The following is a 20,315-nucleotide window of genomic DNA, read 5'->3' on the forward strand; positions in this document are numbered from 1 at the left end:
CCACCTCCTCGGGACCCCCTCACCATGAGTCCTTTCCCGCTAGCAAGTCCCTGCCCAGCAGCCCCTCTCCAGGTGCCCTCTGTCCTGTCCTGCAGCTCACGCCTGCGAGGGACATTCTGCCCCAGTGTGATTCTGTGCATCAACCTCTTGGTGAACATTTTGAAAAAGTTTTTGTAAAAAAAAGAAGGAAAAAGAAAAAGCTCTTCGTAAATGGTGTGACCCGGCCTGAGTGGGCTCAGGGGCCAAGGCCTCTGCTCAGCAGAGAGCCACAAAGACACGCCTGTCCCCAAGACAGAGATGGGCCTTGTTCGTGGGACTTTTGCTGTGCACAGCTGGGCACAGAGCAGGTGCTGGAGGGGCAGCTCCACCCTCATCCAGTGTGATGACCCCTCTGCCCACAGTCTGCCCCGCCGTAGCCCCGCCTCTACTAGGGCTAGTAGCACCACCTCCCTCTTCCATGCGTGACTGGTCTGGAGTAGGAGGTGGTGAATCAGACCAAATTGCGTTTGAACCCAGCCCTTCCCCAGCTCTGGGACTCTGCACAGGTGGCCCCTCCTTCTGTGCCTTATTTTTGGTCCAAGCTTACCTTACAGGCCCTGAGGTCACCAGGACGTCAGGGAGGGTGGCCCTCAGTCACCCCTTAATCTGGGGGCCCTGGATAGTGACGCCCTCAGGTTGAAAGCAGAGTGGCTCCTCACCCCTACTCTGTGGGCTCTAGGGGGTGGGGTTCCAGGAGATGGTGGGGAGCCCCTTCTGGGAGCCCAGAAACCTGAGCAGACGGGGGTTGGGGGGGTTGGGCAGGGTACCTCGCAGTCAGCAGCTCCTGGGTAGTGGGACCTGGCCTGGGGCCCGGCGCCTAGGGGCCTAGGCCTCCTCCAGTTGTCTAGGAAGCATAGAGTGGACGGAGGGGCTAGAGCAGATGGTGGCCTGTAGAGCGGGGTGGGTGGGGGAAGGGGGAGGGAGCAGGTGTAGGTTCTGGGGCTCTGAAGAGGTGACTCCAAAGCCCAGACCACCCTGGCCGCTGGCTCTAGTTTGGGCATTCCGGGGGGGGGCCAACAGAGGCCCCCCAGAGCGGGTGGAGCCAGGGATGCCCATTCCCCACTCAGGGAGGGGCTCAGCTGAATAGGGCGGATGGGGGTGGTCGTGTCCGGGTTCCTGTGACCTGGTGGTTCTGGACTAGGGAGATCTATAGTTTCCAGAGGAAAGGACATCACCCCCATCCCTCCCCTTTCCTCTGGGACCCCATCACCCTCTCTGTGGGGTCCTGCCTGGGCTCAGGAGGGCACACCTTCTTTTCTGCCCAGTGGGTGAGGGCAGGACCTTTCTTTCCTGGGAAGATGAAGTCCTGGCAGTCAAGTTTCAGTGGCGGCCCAGACGGCACCAGATACCTCTGCTCCCCTTGACTCCCCAGATGTGCTGGACAGATTTGGCTGGGTATGGCCTGTACCAGCTAAGTGGGGCTTTCCAGGCGTGGGGACTGGGCCTGGCTTGGTGGGCCACCATCTGAGGGACAGCCCTCCCAACCCAGCCCCGCCAGGCCCAACCTTCCCGAGCTCCCAGTCCAACCGGCAGAGACCCCAAGACTGGGCCCTTGGGACACCCTGTCCCACGGTTGGTCCACTGTCTGCTTTGGGGACTCAGCCAGGTGCCAGGGCGCCCCCTGGCCGCCACGCACCGCAGTCACAGAGCCGCCAGCAGAGGGCGCCAGAGAACTCCTCCAAGGGTGGAGCACTGGCCAGGTGGTCAGGGGTCTATGAGGTGCCAAGTTCAGCTGTCTGCATGCCCAGGGACCACTCCGCGCCTGCCCTAACATCATCCCAGCTGACTGTCAGCCGGATCCCCATCAGTCCCATACACTCTTCTCGGGCGTCTCCCTGCCCCTTCTCTCACCGCATTCTCAGCTAAGTTCTCCAAGTCCAGTTTTGGCGTTGCCCTCTGACTCATGCCCCCTCCCTGCCGTAAGCTTGGCAGAACTGGCTCCCCACCGCTCCCACTCGTCTTGGGTGACAATCTTCAGGCTTTCTGGACATTTGGCCTGGGCAGGGCCCTTCTCAACCCCTCACCTTTCAGGGATGTCCTCTGGACCCTCTCACATGGGTGTAGAGGGGTGGGTCTCCCAGGGTCAGGGGTGAGCGGACTTACTTGGGACTTCCATTACCCGGTCTGGCCACAGCCTGCCCTTGCCTGATAACTCTTACAAAGGGAGCAATTTCAGGGAGGCTCCAGGACCCCCAGCGGCCCCACACCCACCTCCAGGAGACAGACACGAGGCTGCTAGGGAACAATTGGTTTAATGTCATGGCTTTTGAGCCTGGCCACCTCTCAACTCTGGGGTGTGACCTGCAGAAGCCAGGGATCCAAGACTCACCCACCCCCTTATACAGCATGTAGGTGAAGCTGGCCTGAGCTTGGTCAGGGAAAGTTCCTTTCTTGGGCTCTGGAGAGAGTGGTGGGGGGCGGTGTGGGTAAAGGTGGGGTGCTGAGACCAGTACTTGGGTGTGTCTGGTTCATCCTCACTCCAAGTACGGCATGCACCCCCAGGCCACCCTCAAGAGCAGTGCACTGGGTGGGTGCTGGGGGCACCATCTGAGCAAGGGTCACCAGCCTGGTGGGAATAGAGCCCAGGGTGGCTGGGTAGCTGAAGTCTGCTGCCCTTTGGAGCCACAGCCCTTCCAGGGGTGTGGGGGTGCGGGTGGATGTGGATGTGAGCAGTCACGCAGGTGGGATGGGGCAGTCACAAGCGCCAGGGAACCCCATGTGGATGGGGCAGGCCAGAGAAAAAAGAGAGTTCTGTAGCCTCAGGAAGAGGTATGGGGAGAAGCAGGGAAGGGGCTGGGCTAGGTCTGGACCAGCCATAGCTCTGGCCCTAGGGGGCAGGTGGATAAGTAGCTGGCACCTAAGGTGGCAAGTTTGGCTGAGGTGGGCCGTGGGGCAGGTGGGTGAGTGTGGGCTGCGGCACGGCGGTGCCTGAGGACAGGTAAACGGACCCCCAGCCAGCACAACACTCCCTGTGTCCATGGTACAAAATACACACACATACAAAAATAATACTCCATGCACGGGGGTGGGCCCCGCAGAGCGGCCTGCAGCCACAGGCTTGGTGGGCCCACACCGCCAGGTCTAGCTGTCTTCCTCCATCCTCCGCTGGTTCTTGGAATGAAACTTGTTCATGAGTTCTTCCAGCTCCGACCCACCTTGCTGCTTCTAGGGACGGGAATGGGGCGGTCTCAGCCTAGGGGACCCGCAGGTCAGGGTCCCAGAGCAGGTCGGGGGAGGAAGGCCCAGAGGGCGGGGCACGGGCTCACCTCCAGGACGGCCTTCTGCACGGTGAGCTGGCTGTACACGCGGATGCCTTCCTCCCCACACACCTTCTTCAGCTCCTCTTTGTTCAACGAGAAGAGTTGGGGCCCGGTCAGGATGCCCAGATTGTCCACGATCCTGCAGGGTAGGCGGGGCGGGCGTGAGGGCGGGGCCCTGGCTGTGGGCGTGGCGGTCCCACCCACATCTGCCCACCTGCCCACAGGCTCACCGTGAACTGAAGGCCTTGGCTTCCAGCCAGGCGCGGACCTCCTCCGGGCCAGACTCGTAGGTGAGCGGCAGGTGCACGGGCTGGCTGCGCTCCACGCGGAAGTGCCGCTGCGGCGGCTGCGCCTTGATGTAGCTGATCTTCTTGATGAGTTCGTCATTGACCTCGTCCATTTGGTGGATGAGCTCTGCGGGGGGGCCCCAGTGGCTCAGGCCCTATCCCGCAACCCCAGGGCTCCCCCTCCCCTGGCGCAGGGCCCCGTGCCCCTCCGGGTGGCTCTGGGCACCCGTCCCCACTGCACATCCCTCACCATCTTTGTTTCCGGCAAAGGTTGGGGGCAGCTTGTGGGTGGGGCTGGTAGGACCCCAGTATTTCATACCAGCCTGCAGGGGTGTGGGGAAGAAGGGGGACGGGGAGGGGCCATCAGCCTCACTCGTCTTCCCTCCCATCAGGGTTGGAGTAAGGACAGTGTGAGGCCCCCCTCCCTCCTCCCAGGACCTGTCCAGGCCCCCACTGGCCTGGGGGCCAGACCCCCAGAGCCCCCACACCAGCCCCTCCAGGCTCAGGGTGGGTGTTTCCCCGCCACTCACAGCACCTGCCCCTCCCCCCAGGCTCCTGGACAACCATGTGCGGGACAGAGCAGAGCCCCAACATCACCTGCTCCTGGGGGGCACCCAGGTCCTCGGGCCGGGTCTCAGCCAGGATGTTGTGGGGCACGTAGCCCGCCTGGCCACTGCGAGTGCGGAGCTTCCACCACTGGTGGCCATCTTCCAGCACCTGCGCATACACACCCTCCGGGGTCACCCCTGACCCACAGGTCCCAACCCCCTCTGTCCACAGGCACCAGTGCCAGGTGCTGGGACAACCAACCAGTGTGTGCCCGAGAGAGATCCGCTGTCTCTCCTTGAGCCTTCCCCCAGTCCTGTGGGGACAGTCACACAGCCCCAACCAGCCTTCCCTCCCACCAAAGGGGCCCGTGACCCCCAGCAGCTTCCTGAGAAAGTGCCTCCAGCCAGGCTGTGGGTCTAGGTCACCCACTCCTAGCTCGCTCCACTTTCCTCCCTCAGTGGCCTGGATTCGGGGTTGGCATCACACAGAGATGATGCCTCAAGGGGGCTGCAGGGGTGGGCATGAGTGACAAGTTTTGGAGGGTCCCCAACTTGGCACAGCCCAGCCCAGCTCAGGAGCCCCTCCCTGTGTGCCCTCTGAGATCCCCAAGGGAGGATGGCCCCTCAGCCAGGCTCTGGGGGTGGGGAAGCTGTGGACGTGCGTTGGAGCCCAGGGGTAGGGTCCTGGGGAAAAGGGTGGGACAGACATGCCAGGTCCCAGGGTTATGCAGCCCCGCGCCCCTGGGCAGCCCCTCCCGCTGGCCAACGCACCTCCAGGACCTCATCCTTGAGCACCGAGAGCTCATTGGCATTGCGGGCTGTGAAGTCGTAGAGGACCTTGACATACTTGGCCATGGCTGCTGTAGGTTCGTAGCCCCTGCGTCAAACAGGAGGGGCTGAGGCCCAGGGCTGGGCCAGGGTCTCCTCCTGGACCTGGGGCTGGGCTGGTGGGAGCAGCTTCCCAGATACTCAGCTGTCTCCCGGTCGGCTCTCCAAGGTTGCAGTAGAGCGAGGCTGCGGCTTGTCAGCCGGGAATGGAAACTGTGACAGCCCCAGAGCGGCTGGGGCCCGTGCACGGAGGTGGGGCAGTGCAGGCCCATGGGACGCAGGTGCCTGTAGGCACAGCAAGGCCTGCGCCAGCCCAGGCCACCTCAGGGGTCTCCAGACCTGGCCCCTCAGGGAAACCAGAGCCAGCCATGTACCCAAGAAGTGACAGGGTCACAGCTGTCGCTGGGAAGCAGCTGACCAACAAGGGAGAGCCAGGCGTTGTGAGAGCTGCAGTCCTGTGAGCAGTGCGGACAGTGCAGGATGACACACAGCGGACAGCTACCGGTGGGCTGCAGGGCCACGTGGCAGAGGGCAGGCCTGTGGCTGCCGCCCAGCCCATCCCTCCCTCCGGGTCAGCCTGGCCCCTGGAGCAGCAGGGTGCTTCCCTCATCCAGGTGCAGGCCTCAGGACACTGGGGAGGCCAGAGGGCTGAGGCTGGGGTGCTCCCTGGGACCCTGGAAGTGGCTGTCAGGATGGGCCAGGGTGAACCAGCCAGGACAAAGGATGAAAATTTTTCTTAAAGTGTGGGCCCAGGCCACACTTTATGGATTCCGGGTCCCTCCCCCCTGAAACAAATCCTGGGGTCTGGCAGTGTTGCAAGCTCCCCAGGCAGACCCTGGGGTGTGGGGGGGTGTTGAGAACAGAAAGGAGGAAGGGAGGGGAGGAAGCATAGGGACTGGCCAGGCCCTCGATCTGTGGAGATGTGTGGGGTGGGAGACAGTCTGTTCTAGCCCAGACCCTCTGGCTTGGAGACTGAGCCTAAATCAACCCAATGGGAGACAGGGATTGGTAAACCATTTAAGTGGTTTAGTAAATTTCTAACCATGACTCTACAATATAAATGTGGACACACAAAAAGAGATAACGTATGAGAATACTGAATTTATGGGTGGCTTTTCACATTTTCCCTTCAATTGTATATCATAAAATTAGAATGAAACCCTTGTTCCAGTTTGGAAAGCACTATTTTGAACTACATAAACAAGGTGTTTGCCGCCACCTGGTGGCAGCATACCCATATCAGAGCCTCTGTGTTTTGGGGAATGAGTGTCACACTCCCTCACTTTGAGGAGAGCTTACCTGTGAGCATGCGGAGAGCTGACTGGGGGGAGGACCTCTCCCAGGGGTGTGGGTTCAGATACAAGGCTGTGCTTCGGGGAGTTTCGAAAGGATGGACGGCTTGCTGGAGCCGGCTGTGGGGAAAGTGGGCCTCCTTAGTTTGGTGTGGGGTGGGGGCCAGGCCAGGAGGGGGGAGCAGACTGTTTAAACTGTGAAGGCAGCGGGGGGCCATGGAGGGGCCCTCTGGTGGCCCGTGGGTTGGGCGGTGAGTGCTCTCACCTCATCACTAGAGGCTGCCGCCAGCCCCTCCACTTCCCAGGGAGCCTCCTGCAGCACGTCCAGGGGTGGCTCCCAGCCGCTGTGGAATCTGGGCACGTACACAGGCACCTGTGGCTCCCGCGGCCACTCGGAGCTAGAGTGGGAGTTTGGAGTGAGCCAGGTCCACCCAGAACCCCCAGACGCCCTGCGCTCCCCCCACGCCGACCTGCGCCCCTCCCCACGCCGACCTACGCCCCCTCCCCACGCCACTCTGCCCGACCAGTACCGTGGGCGTGTCCAGGTTTCCCCCAGTGACTCCCACAGCGCCATCTCCTTGGGAACTAGGTGGCCACGAAGGAAGCCCACGGCCTCTCGGGAGAGCAGGGGGCTGGAGACAGAGCTTGCGATATCCGGGCCACCACAGGTGCTCACGATCTGGGGCACAGTAGGGTTCAGAGGGGATCATGCCCGCAGGCCCCCAACACCACCACCACCACCACCCAGCCCACTGCGCCCACGGCTCGAGGGGGACGCATGGCCCAGCTGGCAGCCCAAGGTGGGCACTTGCTTGCCCCGCCCTCAGCCAGAGGCAAGTCCCGCCCACTGCTCCGCCCATGCCTGCCGCCCACACCCGCCCACCCAGCCCAGGCACCAGGTCCAGAGGCCCGAAGAGGAAGTGCACGAGCTCAGCAGCGCTGGGGTTCTGGATGTGTTTCTGCAGCTTGGCCTGGAGTGGGGGGGGTGGGGGAGGCGGGGAATGAGCAGGTGGCAGACAGACCGGTGGGCGGGGGGCCCTCAAGGTCAGCACAGAGGATGCACCGGGGGACGGGGCGGGGCTGCTGGACTCACAAGCAGGTTGATGGCCAGCTTGGTTTTCTGGAAACAGTCAATAAACTGGGCCTCCGATGGGGGCCGCGCCCGCAGCGTGAGGACACCCTCTGCAATGTGGGGGCGGTCGCGTGAGCATGGCAAGCCTTGTCCCTGCGCCCAGTGGGTCTTGCCTTCAGTGTGATGCAGTCCACCTGCTCAGACTGGACCTTCCCCCAGCTCAGTGGCCACTCCGTTCCCCTACTCTGACCTCCACGCCCCCCACTCCTGTGAGCCCCCATCCACGCTCCCCTCCTCTGTGTCCCCATCGCCCCACTTCATGACCCCACTGTCCCGCCTCTGCTTTGTGTCCTCCCCCCTACCAACCCCTCTCCCCCCACCCCCGCACCTGCTGGGCCTTTCTTCCCTTTCTTCTTCCCCTTCTTGCGTTGGTTCAGCTGCTTGAAAGCCTCTGCCGCCTTCTGCAGCCGTGCCACGAACCACTCAATGTCGTCCAGGGCGCAGTTGAGGATTTGCTGGGATCAGAGCGGGACAGGGGTCAGCCAGGCACCCCCACCGGCTGCAGGGACAGCCCCAGGAGCTCCCTCTAGGCTCTTGGCCTGGGGCAGGGGTGGGTACTGGCTGAGGGGGCACCTGTCAAGCCCTGAGACCCACCGTCTCCTTCTCTATCTTCTGTGCCAGCACGGCCCGCGGTGGCTCCTCGTCCAGCGACTCCTGACGGCGGAAGCCTGGATGGGAGGACAGAGCTGCTGACGGAGCGCCCCAGGCTCCGCATCAGCCCCCAGCCCAGGTGCTTCAGCCTACTTGACTCGCTGAGCGGCACCGGCGGGCCCACGCGATTCTTGGGGGGAGAAGTGTCCGCGTTGTTTCGCTGGAAGGGGATGGGTGCCGGGCCCTGGGGGGCAGGCAGGACCGACTGCCGCTGCCGGAGCTTCTCCTGGTGGCCCCTGAGTGGAGACAACGGCGGCTCAGCCCTCCAGGCCCTTGCGCAGGGTTGGAGCCTCCCCGGCAGACCCCCGCTCCCTGCGCCCCTCCACCCTACTTCAGAGTCTGGGGCCTCATCTTCTTCCCCAGGCGGCAGTCGGCCAGTGCGCTCTCGATGTCTTCGTGCACCAGCTCCGCCTGTGGGGACCGGGCGTCAGGCTGGCTCTGGGCCTATGTGGTGGGCGCCCCGCCCCCTGCTCACCTCCACCTCGTCGCAGTAGAAGAAGTGAATGTCAGGCTTGTTCTGCTCTGAGTCCTGGCACACGAGCAGCAGCACCGACGGGTAACGCAGCTGGTTCAGCACCGTCTGGGTATGCCGCACGGTGGGCAGCGGGAAATTCTCCAGCTCTTCCTAGGGACACAACCGGGCAGAGGTGTGGGCTCACAGCCACAGAGGGGGGCTGGACCCAAGTACCACATAGAGCCATGGCATGCGGGCCCAGCACGTGGAGTTTGTGCCATGGACCCAGACACAGCATAGCTCACAGGCACAGAAACGGGCTGTGGCCCAGGCGTGGACACAGACATGGACTCCACTGGATAGTGGCCAGAGCTGTTGCACACAGAACCCTGGACCTGGCCAGGCCCTGGCTCAAGCCAGCCGCTGGAGAGGCTCGTGCAGAGGGGGACGTGACCCAGCGGATGTGGCTCCCTGGACTCTCAGCGGGGTGGTAGTGGGGGGTGGTCCTCCCCGCCTGGCTCCCCTTGCCCTCATCCTGATCCCCGCCCCCACAGGGAGGCCCAGCTGTGCGTCTGGGTCATGCCTCTGCCTGCCCCTGCCGGACCTGGGACTCCACGTCCAGCAGCCGCAGGGCCTGGTCGTTGACCTGCAGCAGCATCTCCTGTGTCCAGATCTTCTCTTTAGAGCTCAGCTGTACCAGCTTCCGGATGGCGTCGTCCACAGACACGATGGCCTCACTCTTGTCCATGATAAATGTGGCCAAGTGCTGGGGGTGGGCAGCAGATGGTCACTCAGGGCAGAGCCTACCTTGTGCCAAGAGCCAGGGCCAAGGGGCTGTACTGGGGGTGTGCAGAGACCAAGCACCCCCGGGGGTCTCTGCTGTGCTTTGGTGGATGTCTGTGGGGCCAGGGACATGCCCTGATAAAGCCTTCGCTGCCTACACAAACTGTCCCTACTGCACCCCATCTCCTGTGGCAGGCTCACCACAGGGCCCCTCCCATGCTGTCCCCCATCCCCACCCCCTGGCTGCCCAGGCTCTCTCCTTCAGGTTCTGTTCAGACCTTGCCCTCGCCCACCACCCAGCTACAGCATCTCTCTGTCACCACCGCGACCTGCCTGTGTTTTATGTCTCATGAGCTGGCGTCGTGCTGTATGTGCTGTCCTTAGTGCTTGATGCATGAGGGCAAGGGTTCTGGCGATGGGTCACTGCTGTCTCCCCAGTGCGGGGACAGTGCCGAGCTCACAGCAGTCCCTTGGGGCATATGCAGGGACCCTCACCAGCCCAGGCCTCCCCTTCCCAGGGCCCTGCTCTCATCCCCCTGCAAGTCTGGCCACCCCTCTCCCCATGAGTCTGAGCTGAATTCAGTAAACGGTACTGGGGTAGCCAGATAAACACAAACTCCAGGCAACCAAGACTTAACCATAAAACACAAAGCCATGAAAATGCTAGAAGAAAACACTGGATGACTTCTGATACTAGAAAGGCCTTCTTTACAAGGGGTCTTTCCTAAGCAAGGAATAATTCCAGATTTTCAAAATAAAACATCAATAAATTTGGCTAAATAAAAATATAAATATTTCTTCCTGGGGGGAAAAATACCATATACAAAGTAAAAATGGGAAAACTAGATATAACACGTAGATATGTTGAAAGCTAATTTCCTTATTATGTAAAAATATCAATATGCATTACAACAATGGTTCTTACTTTATTAAAAGTTCTATTTTGTTAACTGTGATAAAGATACCAACAATAAACAAACAGATAATATATAATAAATAAAATATGTAAATAAGTAAAAGAGTAACATCCCAACAGCAAAACTGGCAAAAGATATGAACAGAGTCCACAGGAAAATAAATTCAAATAACTTATTAATACAGAAAACTGTATGCAATCTCACTGAATAAAACATCTGCACACTGAAACTCTGAGACCATTACTTTAGAAATAAATCAACCATTGAATTTGTTACCTCGTCCACTGACCAGTACTAACAAGTCCTTGTGGGTTAAGATGTGGAGAAATGGGAACCGTGATTCCACTCACCCAGCGCTCTTGGGAGAGGTCAGGGTATGTGGAGAGGGGTACATGCTTTCCTCTCACAGCTCTGTGGCAGGTCCCTGCACATGTGTCAAATGTGGCACACGTGCAAGGCTGCTCACTGAAGAGCCATAAGATAACAAAGGCTGGACCCAACCTACATGTCCATCAACAGGTTAAAGAGGTAAGTGGGCAGAAACACACAATGGGGTATCAAGCAGCCAATCTGTCTGCAAAGCAAGGTAAAGCCTGACACACACATTGTTAGCAAAACACAACACAACCAGACCAAACCAAACAACACCACACTGCTGGGCTCGAAACAAGTCAGTAAATTTCAAATGAGTGAAGCCATACAGAGTGTGTTCTCTGACTGTCATGGAATTAAATTAGAAATCAGTGACAAAAAGATAACAGGAAAACCCCCCAAATAATTGGAAATTAAGCACCACTCTTCTAAATAACTTATGGGTCCAAATCTTTAGAAATTAGACAACATACTTTTTTTTCCCCAAGGAGGGCGCAGCTCACTGTGGCCCATGCAGGGATCGAACCGGCAAATGTGGTGTTATCAGCACCACACTCTAACCAACTGAGCTAACCGGCCGCCCCTAAACAACATACTTTTAAACAACCAATGGGTGAAAGAAATCAGAAGGGAAATAACAAAATAAGAATGAAAATGGAAACACAACCAAACAAACAAAACTTGTGGGCACAGCCAAAGCAGTGCCAAGGGGAAATTTATAGCTGTAAATGCCTACATGAAAAAAGAAGAACGATCTAAATAACCCATGGGTCAAAGGAGAAGTCACAAGGAAAATTAGAAAGTACACTCGACACTTGAACAACATAGGGGTTAGGGACACCGAACCGCCCCCCTACAGTTGAAAATCCAAGTATAACTTTTGCCTTCCCCAAGAGTTAACCACTAATAGCCTACTGTTAACCAGACGCCTTACTGATAACATAAACAATTAACACATATTTTGCATGTTTTATGTATTATATACTGTATTCTCATAATAAAGCTAGAGAAAAGAAAATGTTATTAAGGAAATCGTAAGGAAAGGAAAATACATTTACAGTACTGTACATATTTATTGAAAAAAATCCAGGTATAAGTGGACCTATGGAGTTCAACCCCATCTTATTCAAGGGTTAACTGTATTCTGAATTGAATGATAATAAAACCATGCACAGCAAAGCTTGTGGGGTATAGCTAAAGTAGTTTTTTGAGGGAACATTACAGGTTTAATTGAATATGTTAGAAAAGAACGAAGACTTAATATCAATGATCTAAGCATTCTCCTTAAGATACTAGAAAAAGACAAACAAAACCCAAAGTGGAAGAATGGAAATTAGGAGCAGAAATCAACTAGTAAATAGACAGACAATGGAGAAACCAATAAAGCCCAAAGTTGGTTCTGAAAAGATTAATGAGCTTGACAAACCCCTAGCAAGATTGATCAAGAAAAAAATAGAGAAAACACAAATTTTCAATAACCAGAAGGGTAGAGGGGACATCACTACAGATCTCACAGGCATGAAAGTAAATTCATAATCAAAAACCTTCTCACAAAGAAAACCCTATCCTCAGAGGGCCTCACAGGGGAATCCTAACAAATATTTAGGAAGAATTAATAACAGTCTTTCATAAAGTACTTCTGAAAAGAGGACGGAATACCTCCCCACTCTATTTATGAGGCCAACATAACCCTGACACCAAAACCTGCTGAGGGCATCACAGGAAAAGAAAATTATAGACTAAAATCTCTAGTAAACATTAATGCAAAAAAAAAAAAAAAAAAGTCCTTAACAAAATGTTAGCCAATTAGTCCATCAACACATGAAAAGGATAACAGACCACGAATGAATGAGGTTTACCCCAGAAATGCAAGGTTGGTTCAACATTCAAAAAAATCAATTCGTGTGATTTTAAAAAAGCATTTGATAAAATTCAACACTTTTCATGATAAGTGAAATGGAAAGGAGTCCCATCAGCCCATAAAGGGCATCTACGAAAACTGTAGCATGTGAAACAGATACTGAAAGCTGTCTTCTAAGACTGAACTTGAGGCAAGGATTCTACTCAGCATTGTCCGGTGGACCTAGCAAGGGCAATCAAGTAAGAAAACTAAAGTGGCTAAAATAAGAAATTAAGTATCATCTTTATTTTCAGACAAGGTGGGATGTGTACACAGAAAGTCCAATCAATCCACAAGCAAATCCCTGGATGAAATGAGGGCTTCATCCAGGACTCGGGTAAAGTGGTCACTTTACAGAAATTCAATAGTTTTCCTACCAGCCAGCAACAGACAATTGGAAAATGAATATTTAAAAAAACAATACCATTTATAACAGTGTATAAAAATGAAATAGCCAAGGAGTATTTCAATGAAAGATAGGCAAGAACTCTATGGTGAAAACCAGACAGCATCTGAGAGGCACTAGAGAAGCCTCCACGAGTGGGGGACATGTAGTCAAGGGTCAGAGAGACTCGATGCTCCCTAACTGTTTGGAGTGATGGTGCTCTTCTGTGTCCCCCTGCATTCGTGGGGGGTGGCGACATGAACCTATAACAGACCTGCACACCCCCACCCTCAATGCCAATTTTTCTGTCCGCCCATTTAGAAAAAGGTGAAAAACCCACGTGGTGCAGTGGCTCCTCATTGTCAGGGGGGTTCTGATCCCCACCACCAATCACCCTCTCTCTGTGCCTCAGTTTTCCCATCTGGGAGGCCAGGCGAACCCTGCCCATGGCCCCAGCTCTCCTGGCAGCTGGGCGAGCAGAGGTGCCCCTGGGCTGGGGTCCTTTCACAGGCCAGCTTGGACCAAAGTCCAGGAGAGAAGCTGGAAAGCCCCAGTGGCATATGTGGCTCCTCACAAAGGTGGGAGGAGGACAGAGTCCCGCCCCACCCTAGATGTGGCAAAGCTGCCTGAGGAAGAGAGAAACTGACCCGTCCACCCTCTGTGCCCTGACCTTGGAGCAGGAGCAGTCACCAGCCTGGCAGCACAGAAAGGCCCCACCCAGCCTGCCCAAGCTGGCAGGGAAAGCCCAGTTCAAGAGCCCAAGGGACTCCCAGTGTCTCTGTGGACCCATTGTCTAGACGAGGAAACTGAGGTTCAGAAAGCAGTAACTTGCTTAACCTCTGTGGGCAGAGAGGGCATTATAGGGAGCGAAGTACTAGCCTTCCTGGTCCAGGGCCCCCACCTTATTGATCCAGGTTCCCCCATCATGCTGGTCCAGGGCCCCCCACTTCCCTGGTCCAGGGTTTTCCTACCTTCCTGGTCCATGGCCCCCATCATCCTGGCCCATGACCCCCACCTTCCTGGCCAATGACCCCCACCTTCCTGGCCCAGGGCCCCCACCTTCCTGGTCCAGGGCCCCCACCTTCCTGGCCCATGGCCCCCACCTTCCTGGCCCATGGCCCCCACCTTCCTGGTCCAGGGTCCCCACCTTCTAGATCAGGGTCTCCCCACTTTCCTCCCTCCTCAGCCTTTCCTAGACCTGTGGTTCTGCAGGCTTGGACAATGACCAGGAACCAGAAATGTGGCTAGCTGCCAAGAATAGGAAGGTCACTTAAGAAACATACTTCCTAAGTTCTGAGTGTGAATTAAAACTTGCCTCAGAGGAAACCCTCCTGAGCTGGCAACTGATCTCCAGTGCGGTTAACCAAGCTCAGCTCTCCCAGAACTGGTCAGACTCAGACGTCCCAGGCCCTCCCTGCAGGGGCTCGAGAAAGGGCGTCTTTGTTTCACTGTCTCCCTTGCAGCCCAGTTCCTTGCTTGGGGCCAGGATGACAATTTCCTTCCCACTGGGCCTTCCCATCCGACAGCACCCAGGGCGTGTCCTGGCATTTCAGGGCTCCCTGCGTCCCACAGACTGTGAGCTCCCGAGGATTGGAGGGAGGGTTCCCCCACAGTGGCTGAGCCCAGGACAGGTGTGGGGCAGTCCCTGGCTCTGGCCACTTGTTGTGGGTGTCAGAACCTGGGCTGACTGCTTCTTCCTGGGCCTCAGTTTGCTCCCCGCCCAGGGACCTTGGAGCATTGAGGATGGGGTGCTCCCGGGGCCACCTCACCTGGACATGGTACTGGGAGGTCTCGTGCATGATGACGTTGGAGTTGGAGTACTTCTTCCTCTGTTCTGAAGAGGGAGAGACCAGTCACTCACCCCAGAGGTGGGGCCCCGCAGCCCTCCATCCAAGTGGACTGAACCTCCCGCTGGGCCACGGGGAGGGCGGTGTGCGGGCTAGGGACGTTGCTCTGCAGGCCCCTCATGGCCACCAGGAAGGACTCAAGGTCCCGGCAGGACGCGGACCTCCCTCCGTCCCTAGGATGCCCTCTCAGACGGGGTGGCATACCTGTGACTGGGGGTCTGTCATGGCTGGGTGTAGGCCCACCGTCTAGGGCGAGTGACTGGCTCCCCCTATTCTATCAACTGCCACTAACACCTCCTTGCCTTCCCTGGGGCTCCGTGCTTTCCAGACTGGGCACCATGTCCAAAAGCACAATGAGCCGGTGAGTCTGGGGCCGGCTGGGGGTGCCTAGGGAAGGGGCAGAGCTTGGCAGTGGGGCTGGCCAGGCCTGCCCTCCTGGAGCAGACACCTGGCGCTCAGCTCCCCGTGATCCGGTTGCAGTGAGGAGTGCAGCCGAATCAATATTGATGGCCCTGAATTATTAGTAAAGGCCTCTCCCCTTTCCACGCGGCGTGGCTGGGGAGGGCACCTCTGGCTGGGGGCTTTGGAAAGGGACGGGAGCAGACGGGTGAATCGGGTCCAGGAGCCTCCTCTGGGCCCCCAGGGCTGACCTGCACCTCCCCTGGTGGGGGCCCAGCACAGCCCTCTAGTGGGGGGTGGGCGAGACCCTCCCTCCTCAAATCTCACTCACCAAACAGGTCCTTGGCACTCATCTTGGCCACACCGTCAGACCGGCCCAGGCTGCCACTGTAGGGGAGGGGCTGGTGAGGGCGGGGGGCCCTCAATGCACCCCTCCCTGGGGACTGCTTGGTGGCTGCTGGGCTGGGAGGGGGGGTGAGCTGGTGGGGTGGGGACTCACTTGGCAGCACCCGGGCAGCAGCTCACAGACTGGCTCATGGTGTCCTTGGTGGTGGCCGGCGCTGGAAGGGCAGATCGCAACGTGGCCTGGTGCCTGGCCTACACCTGAGTGGACGGAGAGCACAGCTGACACCTGCTTGGGGCCTGGGTGTCCTCCTCCCCGCCCCAGATCCAAAGGCCTGATGGCCTGGCCAGATTCCCCGGACACACCAGCACCACCACTGCCCTGTGTCCCAGCTGGCCGTCACCTCCACCCCATCTCACCCCAGACCCTTGGTCTTCCACAGGGACCCCCAGGCCAGGCCAGCAGAGGGGTCCCAGTCCCACTGGTTTTCTGGGGTGGGGCTACAAGAAGGGTGTACTGGGGGCTCTGAAACGGGGTTGGGGGAGGAAGTGCCTCCAAGCAGAGGGAATGGCACGTTCAAAGGCCCTGAGGCAAGAGGAAAGCAGCACAGGGTGAGGCTGGAGCCAGGGTCCCTGGGGACCCAGAGTCTAGGGCGAGTCCAGGGGGACCCACCCCCTCTGGGGCATCAGCAAAGCCTGGTGCCCTTGGGCAAGAGTGACATATCCTGGGGGAGTCTGTGCCCTGTGGGAATCTCTGGACCCACACTGTCTGCCTGTCAAGTCACCAGCAAGTGCTTTCAGGGCTTGGGGTCTGCCATGGTCAGGGGTGCTGGTATCCAGGCCAGGGAGCGGCCCAGGACTTTCCGGTTTGACCAGGTCCTACCTTCAGGGAGGGTTCCCAGGAGGTGTGAGGGGCCTGGTAGCCTTGGGCCACTTCCTCCCACCTGCCACTGAGGGTCCTGGCTCTGTGGGGAGAAGGGCTGGGGACTTGGCTAGATTCCTCTGTCCATCTGTGCGTGGAGAATGTCCGGAATGCTCATGACCTCAGTGGGTGAGCCCGAGTATTTGCTTAATGGAATTCCTGTCGGGCTGAGCCAAGGGCGCTGGGCACGTGTGTCCAGGTACACACACACCTGGGTGAAACCCAGGCCTGCGGGCTACACAGACACGCACAGGCTGTGACAAGTGGCTCCTCCCCCTGGGGAGCCTAGGCTGGGAACCAGTGGCCTACAACTCCCTGGCGAGCAGCAGGGCCAGCAGGGAGGTGGGTCCCGGCAATGGCGCCTGGGCCAGGAAGCACATGGGGAGGGAACACTTACAGACCTACTCCAGTGGGGAGAGCGGTGGCTTTTTCAGCTGACTGGGGCAGGGGAGCCATGCAACCCCAACGGGCCCTGGGGCCCAGGCTGCACTTTGGTTTTACTGCGGTCATTTGGTCATTTTCCGGGTGCATAGGGAGGGCCCAGCATTGTGCCCAGTCACGTCATGCAGTGGAGGGGGAGGAGGCCCCAGCAGGGCAGGGAGGGCAGAGGGACCAGCTCCAGGTTCAAATTCCAGCCCTGTAGCTGAGTGACCTTGGGAAGGAGTCAGCTTAAGACCCAGGGGGAGCCGGGTGGGGCCCTGGAATGGGGGAACCCCCTCAAGCCCTGGGAGCTGCCTGGTGAGGGAAGGGCCACCCTGTGCAAGGGGTAACCTGGGAAACAGGTGGGAGCCGGCAGCTGGTATCCAGGGTGGACTTGGGCAACAGAGGCAAGCAGAGAGGGCTGAAGAGGCAGGGCGGGGCGGGAGGGCTGAGGCATTGAGGCCCGCTTGGGGGAGGCCTGGGCAGGGCGGTGTACGCACTCGCCAAGGCGGAGGAGGGGAGGCACCACTAGCTGGGCCCTGCCTCCCAGCACAGCTGGGGCAGACTGCACCTGCGGTGGGGGCAGAGGTAGTCTGTGGGGCCACCTCAGAAGCATGACGAACCCTGCCTACTCCTGTCCCCTGCCACCAGGCACACCCTCCTGCACAGGGGCTGCCCTAAGCCAGCCCAGCTCAGGGAGGAGGAATGTGGGAGAGCCAGAGGTTGGACGCCCACAGGCCTCTGCCAGCCCACACCCCTGAGTCTCTCCCACGCTGGCCCTTGCAGCCCCGACCCGGCCTCCTCCTTTCTGAAACTCCCACACCCCAACCATGACCCGGAGCCTGACCCCAGCCTGATGTCCCCTTGCCCTGGATTTCCTCCTTGCTGACACCCAGGAAATGCCTTCTGACGTCTGACGCACAGGGTGCCCTGGCTCACCTCAGTGGTCTGACCCCAGGGAGGGCCCCGTCCGCCCCGGGGATGGAGGGGTGGGGTCTTCCAGCGCAGGGGAGAAACCGGGGTCCCCCGCACCGAGCCCCAGGGTTGGGATGAGGCCGGCTGACTCATGAGCACTGACTTAAAAATATCCCGGCGCACCGGCGCCGCCCCAGGACCGGACGGCCCAGGCCAGGCCTCAGCGGGACCCGGCTCCTGGCCACGAGCCCAGGGGCCGCCCGCGGACCCGGCGCAGCCCCATCGCGCCCAGTGCCTCCCGACCCCCTGGCCCGGCCCGCAGACCCGGGCAGAGTCCCGTTTCGCACCGCCACCTGGGGAAACTGAGGCCCGGGCCCGGCCGCCGTCCATGCGCGCAGCTCCCGCGTCCCTCCTGCGCCTAAGCGCGGGCAGGCTCCCGGCGGGGTCGGTAGCCCTGGGCCCGGGACCCCGCGGGGCGCTCACCTGCTCCTCGCGGCCCGCGCCGCCGCCCGCTGGTCCCCTGGTCCGCGCGTCAGTCCGCCCGTCTGTCGGCGCCGGGCTCCGGCGGGCGGGAGGGACGCGCGGTGGGGCTGGGCCGGGACAGACCGGGGCGGAGCCGCCAGCAGGAACCTGAGCGGCAGGTTGGAACCTGGACACCGCGGGAGCGCGGTGGGGGCGGGGGCGGGACGCGGACGCCCTGCCCACCAGTTCGGCCGCTCCGCCCCCTGCTTCAGACCCCGCCCCCACCGGGGCTCCCCGCGGTGGGTCCCCAACACCCACCCTGCGGCCCCCAACGCTGACCCCACTCCTAGAGCTGAGCGCCGGCGGGCGGGGTCGGGAGCCCCTCCTCCGTGAGGACACGCAGGGTGAGGCTGAGACCTTCCTGGGGCTGTCGAGCTGCACCCCAGCCGGCGTGACGTGGTGTAGTCCCTGTCAGGTGACCTTGGCCAGGCCCAGAGGCAGAGTCCCCCCTCTTCACCTGGCCCCTCTGAATGGGTGTCTAAGGGTGGGAGGGGCCCCTTTCTCCACAGTCCAGGAGCTCCTAGTCTCTCTGTGCTGCCCCAACCCCGAGGGATGGGGGTGTCCGGTGGAAGAGTGGGGACGCCTGGGGCCTAGGCTGTACCCGAGTGCCGGGGAAGAGGACTTGTTGGGATGGGTGCTCCGAGCAGTGCCCAGGCCCCAACCTCTGCCCACAGCATGAGGCAGGTGTTCTCTCTCCTGAACTGGCTCTCAGGAGGCCCCTGCCCATCCAGCTGGGCAAGGAGGAACTGGAGAAGGGGCAGCGCGCAGGCCCTGGCAGAGGTGGCACCCCCCCCCCCCAACCATGCGCAGGGATCCCAAGGCTTTGGCTCCTTTTCCTGGGGTGGAGGCAGCGGAAAAGGGTGTGCCAGAGGGCTCCAGGGCCCTGGTCCCAGGGCAGTTGGCGTGGGTTTGCCCTGGGCTGCCCGAGGAACCCCTGGGGGCATGAGGCACCTGCAGGGTTAGCCACACTGGCTTTCCTGGTCGCCAGTACCCCAAGAGCGGGTCTCCCCACCAGCTGTCTGGGGCATTGCTGAGGGGGTGCAGGAAGTGGCCTTTGTCTTCAGGCCCAGCCCAACCCCATCCTGGTAAGGCCTGGCTTCCTGGTTCTCTTCCCACTGCTGAGCACCCAGAAGTGAAAGCCCCGCGCCCCACCTGCCCCCCCCTCCCTGGAGGCTGAGCCTTCTGGCAAAAAGTGGGAATGCACTGGGGAGGGAGCTGCTCCTGAAATCAATGGGACTCCCATCCGGAGGAAGTAGCAGGGTCCCTGGTCCCAGACTGGCCACCCCCTTGACAGGTGAACCCCCACCTCTGTAGCCAAAATGATGGGGGTGTCGAGGGCCTGGCAGATCCTCTGGTGGGAGGCCACCTATTAGTGCAGCAGGCCTCCTGCGGCAGGGGTCTGAGGGCAGGGGTCTGCAGGGCAGGGGTCTGAGGGCAGGGGTCTGAGGGCAGGGGTCTGCAGGGCAGGGGTCTGAGGGCAGGGGTCTGCAGGGCAGGGGTCTGCAGGGCAGGGGTCTGAGGGCAGGGGTCTGCAGGGCAGGGGTCTGAGGGCAGGGGTCTGCAGGGCAGGGGTCTGCAGGGCAGGGGTCTGAGGGCAGGGGTCTGCAGGGCAGGGGTCTGAGGGCAGGGGTCTGCAGGGCAGGGGTCTGCAGGGCAGGGGTCTGAGGGCAGGGGTCTGCAGGGCAGGGGTCTGAGGGCAGGGGTCTGCAGGGCAGGGGTCTGCAGGGCAGGGGTCCGAGGGCAGGGGTCTGCAGGGCAGGGGTCTGAGGGCAGGGGTCTGCAGGGCAGGGGTCTGAGGGCAGGGGGAGGCGTCTGCAGATGGCAGGCGAGCCCAGGGAGGCAGGGTGGTTGGACTGCTGAATGCACACTGATTGAGGGTAAGCAGGTGCCTTCACGAGGCTGCCAAGTGCACTGGTCTCGAGCAGGGCTCCTACTTGCCCTCAAGCACAGACCATCGAGGGCGCCACTGCCCTCACTGAGGCCAGGCCCTGCAGCCTCGGGGAGAAGCCCGCTCCGCTCCGGGGGCTGCTGGCTGAGTGCTCCTGTGTCCTGAGGAAGAGCCTTGCAGGAGGAAGGTGGGCTTAATCAGGAGAAATTCAG

General features: G+C 59.9%; 1 protein-coding gene across 2 annotated transcripts; it reads right to left on the bottom strand.

Moving 5' to 3' along the window:
- Positions 1 to 2,275: 2,275 nt before the first annotated feature.
- Positions 2,276 to 18,372, bottom strand: EPS8L2 (EPS8 signaling adaptor L2). 2 transcript variants are annotated; one of them, XM_074336984.2, is made up of 21 exons: positions 18,177 to 18,372; positions 15,594 to 15,691; positions 15,426 to 15,481; positions 14,618 to 14,682; positions 9,096 to 9,257; positions 8,513 to 8,662; positions 8,369 to 8,448; positions 8,131 to 8,273; positions 7,981 to 8,054; positions 7,715 to 7,841; positions 7,348 to 7,436; positions 7,151 to 7,225; positions 6,785 to 6,933; positions 6,520 to 6,652; positions 6,262 to 6,374; positions 4,906 to 5,011; positions 4,184 to 4,303; positions 3,837 to 3,909; positions 3,530 to 3,713; positions 3,306 to 3,438; positions 2,276 to 3,204 (listed from the first exon to the last, which is right to left on the bottom strand). In XM_074336984.2, the coding sequence occupies exons 2-21, from the start codon at positions 15,629 to 15,631 to the stop codon at positions 3,121 to 3,123; spliced, it is 2,154 nt and encodes a 717-aa protein (XP_074193085.1). In that variant the 5' UTR covers positions 15,632 to 15,691; positions 18,177 to 18,372; the 3' UTR covers positions 2,276 to 3,120. The 2 variants fall into 2 exon arrangements, with proteins under 2 accessions (XP_074193085.1, XP_074193084.1); XM_074336983.2 differs by having other exon boundaries at positions 15,594 to 15,697; positions 18,177 to 18,314.
- Between the last annotated feature and the right edge of the window lie 1,943 nt (positions 18,373 to 20,315).

This window comes from Rhinolophus sinicus, chromosome 14 (assembly GCF_057876585.1).
Source record: "Rhinolophus sinicus isolate RSI-liver-muscle chromosome 14, RSI-T2T, whole genome shotgun sequence".
NCBI lineage: Eukaryota > Metazoa > Chordata > Mammalia > Chiroptera > Rhinolophidae > Rhinolophus > Rhinolophus sinicus.

Bases quoted from the DNA above. Each gene is read 5' to 3' on its own strand.
- EPS8L2 (XM_074336984.2), bottom strand. From the start codon at position 15,631: ATGAGCCAGTCTGTGAGCTGCTGCCCGGGTGCTGCCAA. The intron at 14,683-15,425 runs GTGAGTGAGATT...CTCCCTCTTCAG, and splicing joins GAGTGCCAAGGACCTGTTTG to AACAGAGGAAGAAGTACTCC. The intron at 3,205-3,305 runs GTGAGCCCGTGC...TCCCGTCCCTAG, and splicing joins TGCAGAAGGCCGTCCTGGAG to AAGCAGCAAGGTGGGTCGGA.